The 12,725-nt window shown below is 41.9% G+C and overlaps 1 protein-coding gene across 8 annotated transcripts in view; it reads right to left on the reverse strand.

The window, feature by feature from the left end:
• gli2a (GLI family zinc finger 2a) overlaps positions 1-12,725 on the reverse strand; it is a 510,119-nt gene that overhangs the window by 243,118 nt on the left and 254,276 nt on the right. For 4 of the 8 annotated variants that reach the window (XM_073026859.1, XM_073026885.1, XM_073026875.1 and 1 more), the window contains exon 4: positions 3,060-3,308. The exons of 1 other annotated variant lie outside the window; for it this stretch is intronic. In XM_073026859.1, coding sequence (XP_072882960.1) covers positions 3,060-3,308 — 249 coding nt within the window. Of the gene's footprint in view, positions 1-3,059; positions 3,309-6,279; positions 6,399-7,761; positions 7,901-12,725 lie in introns of those variants that run through there. 3 more of the 8 variants (XM_073026902.1, XM_073026893.1, XM_073026920.1) reach the window with 3 other exon arrangements.

A 12,725-nucleotide genomic window follows, 5' to 3' on the forward strand; every position in this document is an offset into this window, starting at 1 on the left:
TCCCATCAGGTTCTGAGGGAGAAAGACACGCTGGAGCGTTGAGCCACAGAGACTTCAAACTGTAGGCAAGTACTGGAAAGCAGATGTGGAACCACACGAGTACAATGCTTAACACTTCTGCCTAAAGTTCATCTCTCCTCTAATTCAGCTCAAACCATTAACTCCTAGACTACTTACCAGTTCAGCATTATTGCAAAATTTCTGACCAATGCATGTACAAACTAAAATCCAATTATTTCAGGAAACTGTATTTTAGGGAATCTATTTTCTTTTTTCTTCCAATAATAAGCACATAAAACCCTCAGAATCACAATCAAAACACTGCACAGTGCACTAATTAGCCTGACTCAGTAATCATTGCCCTCTCAGTCTCCTGCTGCTTGTAACTGAAAAATAAACTATCCACATGGATAATTTACATTACAGTCTACATTTAAAAAAACAGTCCTTAAAGAAACTACAATGATATATTTTGAGTGCCACTCCTTCATAAATAGGCCATCAAACAACCTCCTCCCGGACTGAATTGATAAAATAAAACCGAGTTCAGCATCATCACTCATAATGCAGCAACTGGTTTGGTCACGGTCACGTAGCAGCACATCAAATAACCCTTTTAGACTTCTCAGTCCCGAATCTCTTATTGCAAAAAAATTTCACTGAAGGTTCAGCCCATTAAATAAAGACCAAGGCCAGAGTAATTTGATTATTTTTGTTTCTCAATGATCTCAGAAATAGATTTAAAAATATATTAATTTTGCTCCCCGTGCACGGTTCTCACTGGACAGATTTCGTTTCTCCCTGATTTTTTAACCAATTATTATCTCTCATCAGTCCTTTCCAACATTTTGCATGTTAGTTGTTTTTTTCCTTTCAGTCTGTGGTATATCCTACTGATATCTTTAATGTCACTCATCTTTTCCTATTCCACCCGAACACTCCTCTCCTTAACCCCTGCTTTGAAGTTCTCTTACTTAAATAGAGGATGGAACATCTGTTCTCTTGAAAAATAGGAAACATGGAAAACTTCTAATTTTTATAGAAGAAACCAGATAGAAAAGGGTAAATTAATAATTGACAGAAAATAGAAGAAGTGACTAGGCACATGGAAAACTTAGGTGGTGTCTGAGGCAAAAACAGAAAATGCTGGAAATACTCAGTGGGCCAGCCACAACTTATGACAGATCTTCTACCTGAAGCATTAATGCTGTTTCTTCCATTGTGGATGCTGCCTGACCTGCCGACTGATTCCAATATTTTCTCTTTTTCCCCCGAAAATTATAGTATCTGCATTTCCTTGATGTTCAGTTTGTTTCTAGTGCACATCAAGTCATTTGTTCAAAGCCCTCGCAAAGAATTGGCAAGCGAGATATATTGAGACAGTATTTATTTACATACAGCACACTTTGACGAGAGCCAGGGCGAAATGCTGTGCTGTTAAAAGTATCCTGCTGAATCCAAGCCACTAAGTTACTGTCTGGGTCATTCTGAAACTTGCTGAGAGAGCTTGCTCTATATGCTATTTTGAGAACTCACCTGGTGAGAAAATTAATGGCACTTATACATTTTGTTAACATACAGAAACAGCTCTTTCTACCTGGGTCTTCTCTAGTTTGTACAAAAGCTTCAACTTGCTTAATCTTGTATATTTTAAAGAGTGTCTTCACTCTTATTTACTCACTGGGAACCCAAAGGATAGTAGGGTACACAATACTTTAGAAAGCTTGGATAATCCTAATTTACTGAAGTTCACACCTCTTGGACCTCTATGAACTTGGATTGTTGAAAATTTCAAAGAGTGATATGGCATAGAAAAGGCCTTTCAGCCCACTAAATCCACGTCAGCCATTAAGCACTTGTCTATACTAATTCCATTTACCAGACTGAAATTGTGGGCCACAATGCCTTGATGATTCAAATGCCTGTCCAGATGCTTCTTAAATGTTATGAGAATATCTGCTTCCCCCAACTTTTCAGGCAGTATAGTCCGGATTGCAATCACCCTCTGGGTGAAAAAACTCTATCATGGATCCCCTTTACATTTCTTATTTCTCACAAGTGCTCTCACAGATAAGTATTTAGGATTCATTAAAGGACCACTCCATTTCGATTTGCAGCAAAGCATGAAATGTTTCATCAAAATGCAGTTTTGATTAATTAGCTTTGGATCAATTGCTTCTGCGTCACTTGGATAAAAACTTTCAATGTGGCACTCTCGTCATATGATTTACTCTTCTCCTACTTCAATTAGCCTATCCAAAGCAATAGAGGGAAACTGGGCTTTCATGATCAGTTCAAAAGACAACAAAAGTATTGGCCACTAGCAGTATACCCCTCTGCAGACTTACTTCTGCTTGCAGTCACAGCATCCAAAGTTAAATCTCTTCCTTATAATCTTCCCCACAACCATAGCAGCTGCTAAAGTTTGACGCATAGCTTTCCACATTACCAAATGAAAATGAAATTTTGGACTTCTTATGCTTCTTCGCCAATCCCGAAAAGTTCACGAAACAAATCTGTCATCTAGTCAAAGGCAAGCATGTTGCCAATTAGTTTCTCGATATGTGTCAAAAGGATTGCAAAGTAATTGGCTGTGCTTATCCACTCTCTTCCAAGACATCACTTAATGTCCTCGGATAATCCCTATAGATCTTGCCCTTGCTCCGGGTTAAGATACCTTTGACCTGTAACCTTCCTATAATAAATTACATCTATGAGTTGAAAAATATCCCATCCAAGATAGTACTGACCTGTACCTATGGAAGCATGCCATCTTCTAAAACAAAGCAGCATGCGAGTCTTGACCATAAAACAGTAATCACTTTATAATATGAATGATTTCATCAGGCAAGTGATTACATAGATAGTTTTTTAAAAAGTTTGAAGTTACAATGATATAAGGCAATGATGGACCAGACAAATGCAAATGACCTTCCAGGTCTCAAAAACAAAAAGGTGCTACTATTCTGACTCTTTTACATGATTTGGTGGAACCATACCCCATGGTGAGGGTCTTTCCGTGCAAAACATAAATGAGTAGCAGGCGGGTGGATACGTACAATAGCGTTGGTCCATGTAGCCATTTCGGGGGTCCACTGACAAACAGACTGCCCGGTAGGGAGTTTGCGGCTCGGCTAAATGCGGCAGTGAGCCCAGAGAGTTCTTGACTTTTGAGGAAGAGCTAGTGTCATCACTGGAGCTGCATGGCGGTTCATTTATCTTGCAATAGGACTGCCCTGTCCTGTGTGGCCGCATTGAGATTGCATTCCTGCGCTCTCTTACATAGTCAGGCCAAGAGTTTTCGACTTCTGTATGGAGGAAGGAAAAACAGTAACACTTTACCTGTCATTGATATCTTTATCGACACTTATGCATTAATCCTATTCCCCAGTATGCTTTTTATTATTGTGCCTTTCTGTATTGTTGCATATTTATCCTACAGGCTATCTTTACATATGCCTGACTAAGATTTGACTTGAAACCCTACTAACAGTGAGGTCAGGCGGCATGTATGGAGGGGAATAAGCAGTCGATGCTTCAGACTGATACCCTTGGGTCTCAACCCGAATCATCGACCATTTATTTCCCTCTATAGGTGCTGTCTGACTTGTTGAGTTTCTCCCACATTTTGTATGAGCTCTTCAAGATTTCCAGCATCTGCAAAATCTCTTGTGCTTATTAGCACTAACAGTGAACAGGTTTGCAACTGATTTTGAGTATTATCAATTGGAACACTCTGCTGCAATCTTTGGCCCCTACACATATCCTCAGACAAGTAAAACAACGATGCTGGTTGCTTTTAATCATTCACCACCTATTGTTTGTAAACAGTCCCTTCTTGCATTGTATGCATACAAAATGTGAACCACATATTATTTCTAGTTACATGAATAATATTGCTATAATAAGACATAGGAGCAGAATTAGGCCATTCAGCCCATTGGGTCTGGTCTGCTATTCCATCATGGTTAATACATTATCCCTCTCAATCCCTTCTCCCTGTAACCTTTGGCACCCCGACTAATCAAGAGCCTATCAATCTCTGCTTTAAAGATACCCAGTAAACTGGCCTCCACAACCATGCATTGCAATGAATTCCACAGATTCACCACCATCTAGCTAAAGAAATTCCTCCTCATCTCTGTAACTAGTATATTAGGCTTACAGGTAAAAAACATTTGCAAAACATTCATTTAGAATCTTTCACTCCCCAGGGACAACATAAAGCACTTTACATCATTGAGGTTCCTTTGCAATATAGTCACTTCAAAATGCATTATTTGGCAAACTACAGTTCACTAACAGAACAACTAGGTAATGAATCTTAAGTGATACTAGTTGAGGGGCAAAGAATAACTTGGAGACTTAGAAAAAAATTCCTCTCCACTTCAAAATAATGCTGTGTGATCTTTTATGACGGCAGTCGGGACATACACTCATGAATGCAACTACAGATAAAGTTTGTGCGTATTCCTAAACTGCAGATGCTGGAAACCTGAAACGAAACCAAAAAATGCTGTACGTAAAGGGTCATTGATCTGAAACTCGAACTCTGCTTCTTCCACTGACACTGCCGCACTGCTGAGTCTAATCACAAAAAAAAAGGGAATTTGGGTAAATATCTTTCTGTTTCTGTAAGCGGTGTGGCACGCAGGAGGGAACCACCACTGGCTCTGTGTCTTGCAGGGGCTGAGCTGAAGTGTGCTGTAGTAGGAGGCTTATGTCAGGGCATCTAGTGTCAATGGGTGGTCCCACAGGGGGCAGGCATCGATGAGTTGCCACTGAGGGTATCAGATTCAGAGTGCTGTCCCGTAGAGGCTGGTGTCAGCCGGGCACCCCACTGGGGTCTGGTGCCATGCCTGCTGTCCCAGTGGGATCAGTATCAGCGCCCTGCCCTGCCAGAGGTCCATTGCAGGATTGGCACCAATGCGTCGTCTTGCATGGAAACCTGGTGAGTGCATTCAGCCTATCGAGATTGGTGTCTGCACCCTCTCTTGGGCAGCTGGGGTCAGCCCACTGTCCCCGAAGTAACTGGCACCTGTGCACTGCTGGGATTGACGGAATTCTGAGCACCAGCCCAGATGGAGCTGGTGATATTGCAGACGGGGTAGAATCTGCATACCTAGTGGGGGTAGAATCTCTGTACCAGTCCAGAGGGGTGAGAATCTGCATGGCACTGCAGAGGACACTGGCACCAATGCATCATCCTGAAGTTCACTGGCACCAAAAGCCACAAGCAGTAATACACAGTGAAATTGCAATTTATGGATAGGAGTGTTGTCTAGTAGGGTCTAGAGATCTCCAGTTTCACAACAACGTTAAGGTCTTGTCTGTGATCCTGCGCTGGAGGATTGAATAACAAGTGATGGAGGAAGAATAAAAAAACACCGAACAGCTAAAAAGGAAGAATTCCTTCAAATTATAATAAAAAATAAATCAGTGTTTCTTTAAAACTATTACTTCATTAGACGCGAAGATACATTTTTGAGCAAGATGTATAAAAGTTATAAACAAGAGAGACATTGGTCTGGGAAACGATGCTAATTACACACAGCATTGAATTGAAACAGACAGTTCAACAGCGGAGCGAGTCAGAAATAGCAACAGCCTGTAAAGTTTCAAAAAGTCAAGTTTACCTTATCGGACAGAGAGAGAGAGAGAGAGAGAGAGAATTTCCCTGGCAGACACCAACAGGCTCGCAAAACTATCAGACTACGATTTTTTTTACGCTGCAATTTACTGCGGCGCATCAAAGATCCACAACAGGCTGCTAGCAGTTAACTGCAGCATGAACAGTACAAGCGTCTTGTCCCATCGATCTATATTGTTCTCCGCGTTGTTCTACATTTTCCTTTATGATAAGTTCCCAGTGGGTTTTAGAATTGGAGCAGAGATATACATCACCGTACAGGATTTATTGGGGGTTGGGGGAATTAAACATCACAGCTGTATCAGATCAAAATGCCGAAAATGTGCAGTCAGGAAGAGACTGGGAACGCATCGTTTTATCTTTCAAACTTTCAAACTCCCTGTAGTCCTCGGCTTTTACTCGCCAAAACTGGCACAAGAGCAGCTTTCAATTAAATTTTTGTACTTGGGGGAAAAAAAATCTCCCAAGCAATTATTTAACCTCTCAAAATTAGAAAGCGTTCCATGCGGTTTTTTTTTGAAAAAAAAACATTCGTGGCAGACACTAAATCAACTGAAACGGTGCACATTTGCGAAATAAAATGACCTCGAAAGTTATAAAATTGTCATTAAAATGAGCCGTGTACTCACTAGGATGGTTTTCGCCATTGATTTAGACGGTGGAGGAATTTGAGCTGTGTCCTGCCTGAGACCTGCATAAAGCCTGGAATGGTCAGACAGCTTTTCAAATGCTCCCCAGAACAATGCGCCCATTTCAATATGAAGCTTCCCCCCTCCTCCCTTCCCCTCCTCCGTGTCATTAACATTCAGACCCATGCCCTTAGAAAAAGGCGAGTTATTTTCTAGTTAAAGGTTTCGGAGGAGCAGAGGGTCAGGTGGCTAATCATTAAATCAAACTGCTGTCATCCCCATACAATTACTGCGACTGAAAGCAAAGGGGTTATTTGCTCCGGTTTATGCCGTGTAAATAACTTCACAAAACATTCGACAGAATTATTTTAAAAAGGGGGTCAACAATGGCATCAATTACAAGAAAACTTCACACAAACTCTACCGGCTGTAGCGTACTTGGTTAAGACATGTGTTAACAAACTGTTCTCTCGCTCTCTCTCTCTCTCTCCCTCTCTCTCTCTACCCCTCTCTCTCTCTCCAACCCCCCTCTCGGCGGTAAACCCCGCTGCTGAGTAAAAGTGCCCCCCCTGATCTGCCCCAGCATATTCCCGAACCCACCACTTTTTCACTGCCCGTCAGTTCAGTTTCGGCTTAGGCGCACAATACCCCAAGTTTCAATAGGACAACCCAGCCGTGAAAAAGAATCACTTGTTCTCTCTCAAACCCAAGACAAGAACCCAGAGGAACTTTTAAAATGCTCCCTTCAAACTCCCAGTACAATTTGTGGCCGGGAGTTCCATTTGAACTACCCGATACTTCAAAGCTGTTTGCCGCCCCCAACTGAAATAGCATATCTCCTCTTCCACCCCCCAGCTCACTATTCACGGCGTTATTGGCCTGGAAGTATTTGCTGATATATGCCAAGAAATAAATTGTGAAACAGCCGCGGGCAAGTCTCAGTGTTTCTAAATAAACAGGAGGTCGTATGCACCGCTCTTCATGCACACTTCAGTATTCACTTCTGATCGGGGGGAGTTTTCGGGGAAGTACTTCGGAATAACTACATCATGCACGGCTCTTCATTGAGCTGTGAGCTAATGTTGTTAAAAGACCTAAACTGTGAATGCATGTACAAAGCCCATCGGCAAACTGCAATATTGATCTTTGCACAGGCGGAGAGAATGCCTTAGTGGACTCAACGAGTTTGGACAAATACTTGCACTTCTCTTGCTTCTCTCTTAAGAGTTTGTCGAGATGGTACTTCAGCGCTTCTCGGGAAGTGCACTCCGAGACCCCTGCAATCCATCAAAGAATGCAAATTGGAGGGGCAGACAAAAAGAAAGGCCAAGTAACGGTGCAGCCGCGGAGAGGGAGCTTTCTCCGAGAATAAACGCGGCGCGCACAGTGAGGATAAATCCTCTCTATCCATTCACGTCGTCGACAAACCGAAGTGAGAGCCATAAGCAAAATAAATAAAAAGGCTAAACAAAATACATATACCTCCTGGGCGAAAACATTTGCAGGAACCAAAACAAACAATTAGAACTCTTTCCAAGGGCAAGTATTTAAAACTTTGAGTAATTGTGGAGGAAATATTTTCTGCAGCGTTTTGTAATGTGTTGCTGTCGACAGCCTGCCCATCGCGAAAGGAAAATGGACTAATTTCACTAATATTACTTTCCTAGTCGTCCCTCGCCCTCTCACCCACCCACTTCCTATTTTGGTTCCAAAGCTTAAACCTCCCGTTTCCCAGATGACTGGTCGGAAACTCTTCGCCAGCGCGGTTTCTTCGTTAGACGCAAAACCCGTGTTTTATTCGTTGACGAAAATTCTAAAGCGTTAATGGGCAGTTGCATGAAGTGATCATGCCAGCGATGTGCCACACATGTACAGACACAGGAACCTGTGGTGTGATGTGATGGTGAGCGGCTTTTTGTGTGTGCATCTAATTGGGGTAACTCGCCGCTGTGAGTTTGTATTTTCACATGCCACTCTATAAATCAACTTCAAATTGCGTTAGGAGCATGCAGACAGAGCCATTTCTCATTGGTTTCATTAACCCTTGAGCTGCCCGAATCTCAGCACGGTTTATTCTCGAGGTGAACCAGAACCATTCCCACAAACATTTTATCGAAAGATCTCGATATTTCCCTCTCTGAATGAGTTTTGGTTTACGATGATTCTATAGAGCCCGATGATTTTGACAGTGGGGCTGTATCCAAAAAATGTTCCCATTTTTATTGCGCGTAGCTGGCATTTAATTACTCAATTTCCTTTACAGAAACAGTGTATTTTAATTTGTTATTACAGTACAGCCCAACACATCGATTCCGAACTGTGGCTCGCTGCCCTAGTCAGTTATCTAAATATTATTTTCTTCAGACCAGATGGGTTTTTCAGTCTCAGACTCTGGAATCCCTTTGTCCATTCGTCCCTGGATCCAGTTAAATTAAGAAAGTTGCCTTTTTATTGAAGCTTGACAGTTTCTAAAGATCTTTACGAATGTTTTTTTTAATTAATCCCGCCAAATCATTTATAATGCAGGGAAAAGGATGCTGCCAAAATGTACTGACAAAGATCTCTCTAAGAATAAAGAGGCTATGACAAGTTGTTCTTGAATCAGTGTAAACATTGTCCAGGATATTAAATGAAGAACTAAATAATGTTTTAAAAGGAAACGGGGTGATTGGAACATTTAAAACTCTTTTAAATGCTTAATAATCCCATCCGGACAAATAAAGTGAATTGCGTTTTCCGTGTTACACACCAAAATTACAGAGAAGAAAGTGACATTTCTGGCAACTGCACGCTATCCAAATTGCAGAAACAGTAAACTTGCAAACCCAGTAGTTTTTATAACACAACATTTCAGAAAATAATAAAACCAACTAGTGGGTTGCAGCATTCGGGAGAGCTTGGTTTACACTAGTTAAATGGGCAGCCACGCGCAGCACAATAAGTACCCGCCTTCTTGAAACAGTAGCTAACGAAAAAATGTTAGGCGCAACAAAATGTTGCCAGCGTTTTATGAACATTAACTCCCAGAAGATTCATCACTGCCGGTTTCTAAATGCTGTTACAATGTGCCATTGAGTTGGGGAAAGTTGGGCGTGCAATCTGATGTTATTACCTCAAGTAGTTTGTGCGCGCTTTCTAAGCGGGAGAGCAAAATTAAGTGTTTAGTGACCTTATAGGGAGGAGGTGGAAAAGGGGGGCATGAGGAAGAGGTGAAGGATTTAGTACTTGGTTCTGTGCAATTTCGAACTATTTGCAAACGAGTTCACAGCAAGCTTAGAATGGGGCTTGCTCTTGGGACGGAGCCTCGTCTGCTTGGTCTGTCTCCAAACCACCACCTTCCCAGCCCAACTGGCTCTGTGAAGTGAAGTGTTGGAGTAATAACACCTCCCCGGACTGTACAAGAATCAGGCGAGGGACAAAAAATAGAACTTCAGGTGGCATGATAAGAATGAGTCAATTTTAACGAATGCAGCTTTTCATCGTTGTGTGTGTGCGCGCGCGCTTCCAACTTTAATCTCTCCCTTGGCATGCAATGTTTTCATCAAGCGTGGTGGTTCCCGTTTTCTTTCTTTCTTTCTTTCTTTCTCTCCCTCACTCTCTCTTTCCCTCTGCCTTTCTCCTCCACACGTGGGTCCAGATATCTCCGGGCTTCACTGGCACGCTCGGAAGAGCGTATGCTCTGATGGTTGTCAAGGAAGTAAAGTGGCTGAATGAAATAGAGTTGAGGGCGGGAGAAAAGCAAATGGAGGGAGAGAGAAAGAGGGTGGACCACTTCCGGAAAAGCATGCATATTTCTTCATTTTTCCTCCAGACTAGATAATGGGAGAATCAATGCCAGTTCAGATCTCCAAGCATGATTCCGGTGTTAAGAGTCGGTCGGTAAAGTGGAGGACGACCTAATATTGGAAACAAAGGTCCAGACTAGGTCAGCCTGTCACCGCTGGCCTGAATGATGTGGGAGACTGTCTGAGGAAATGAGTTAAGAGAAAAAGCACAAAACTTCAGCACAGCACCTTGTAAAATACCTCACACCAGTAACTTTACAAAATGAGTGAGACAAAGCCAAATCTGATTTCGCGCCTTTAATATTGCCACTGCGGTTAATGCTACTGAGGTAAAAAAGCCAAAATTCATCAAACTGAATGAAACACTTCAGCTTTCAAGTAAGTCAATAGCTCAGTTTGTTTCATCTTCTCCCATTTGTAACTAAATAATTATATGCAAAATTCTTGAATATTTTGTGGTATTTAAGAATAACAGGCACATATGCTATACAGATGTTACTAACGACTGCGGCACATCCTTGTCCTCGCTTTCTGCTCATTCCTTCCATCGCTCGTATGGTGTGGCTTTCCTAGAATGACACACGAGTGGGCACTAAGCCTGGAAATATTCCCTTCCATTTGGAGACGACCATATACTGAAACACAACAATGCGCTGCTCGTCCTAAATTCCGTTTGGAGTGATTAGCTCCGCTTTGGGCAAGGTCAGACTCAGCTAATTCCCTGGCTATTAATTTCAGTTTTGTAACAATGACATCCATATGCAAGCAGAGGAGAACGAGAGGACCCTCAAAATAACACGTGTTTGTGTTTCTCACTGATCCAGAGAAAGGCTCTGCTTATGTTATCATTCCTCCGGGACAGAACTCTACGTATTTATATGTCGATTTGTTGCTCTGGCAGACGCACAAATATTTTTATATTTGTTTTCCCGTGCAATGGAGTCTGAAGCAACATAGAAGATGCTGGAGGAACTCAGTTGGCCGGGCTACACTGACGGTCGGTTTCCCTCCACAGATGCTGCCCGACCAGCTGACTTCCTCCAGAATCTTGTGTGGTGCTCCAAATTCCAGCACCTGCTGTTGCCTGTCTCTCCAATGGAGTATGATATGTTTCTGGTGGTATCAGACTTTGTTTCTTTCTTTTTCAATCTTTTTATTAGTATTAAGAATATTATGAACAAAATACAATTAAAATATTAATAAAGGGATTACAAACATACAAATTCCCATTACACATGAAGGAATACATAAGCAATGAATACAGTATAAATAAGTTTTCCCGAAACATAAACTATATAGTATATATATGAACAAGGTAACAGACTTTGTAAAGTGACATTATTTTGGGTGGGAAGTTTGCTGACAGCTACAGTACTGTGCAAAAGTCTTAGACACACACACATATATATATAGCTAGTCCTGTAGTAATTATAAGTATTGCACTGTACTGCAAAAAAAAACCAAATTTCATGACGTATGTGAGTGATGATAAACCTGATCCTGATATGGGTTTCTGTTGTGGACCGAGAGCGGGAAGGGGGCAGGGAGAGGGGAATCATGGTTGGAAAAAGGGGAAGGGAAAGGGGAGGGAATGGGAAGCACCAGAGAGTCATTCCACAATGATCAGTAAACCAATTGTTTAAAATTGTTATCTCAGGGCTGGGTAAGCCTGCACCTGCACCACCCTCCATCCCTGGCACTCCTTCTCTGCCCCCTGCCCCACACCCCTCCCGCAGTGCTCCACCTTCAGCGCTCCCAACATTCTTTGCTCTCACCAGATTTACAGACTCCACATTGACAAATACAATACTGTGCAAAGGTCTTAGGCACCTGGCTACATATATGTGGCTAAGACTTCTGCACAGTACTGTATGAGGCAAGACCAGAGAGGCAGCAAGTCTTCTACTTTGGGACAGGGACAATAATGGAATTGAATGGTTTAAAACTTGGCAGTGAAAGTAAGAAGAGCCATTTTTACTGGGAAGAACACAGATATAATAGTTTTGAAAAGTTTTATGAGCAGATGAAAAGAAAATCTTTTCATGTACCATCTTATCTTCAGGAAGTTGAGATGTGGATTGGATTGTAGTTTTCAAAATGAATTTAGATAAATCCTTGAAGGAGAAACTTTTAGAGAGAAAGGTTCAATGAATAGTATTTTCAGAAGCAACAGAGAGTGCATTTTGATGATTCATCTACAAACGTTTGTATGTAAGCCAAGCACTACAATCTTGTTTGCCATTGACATGAAGATTGGTGTAGTTGTTAATGTAGAAGGTAGTCAGGTTGTAGAGGGATATGGGTGTGTTGGTGAAATGGCAGACTGAGTTTAATTCAGACTAATGTGATATGACCCATCTGAGCCATGCAATAGGGATGGCACAAACATTATTAATTGTAGGGTCTTGGACAGTATGGGAATTATCTGAGACAGCAATAGGGTTGGGACAAACATTGTTAATGGGAGGGTCTTGGACAGTATGGGAAGGGAACACCAAGTACAAGTCCAGAGATTCTTGAAGGTGGAAATACAGGTAGACAACATAAGGGATTCTGGCCTTCACTCGTTTGGGCATTATAGAAGTAGGGAAGTTATGCTCCAACTTTATGAAGCCTTGGCCAGACCTCCACTGTGTGCATGTCTGGTCAACAGATAAAGGA

Source organism: Hemitrygon akajei, chromosome 2, assembly GCF_048418815.1.
Source record: "Hemitrygon akajei chromosome 2, sHemAka1.3, whole genome shotgun sequence".
NCBI classification, from domain to species: Eukaryota; Metazoa; Chordata; class Chondrichthyes; order Myliobatiformes; family Dasyatidae; genus Hemitrygon; species Hemitrygon akajei.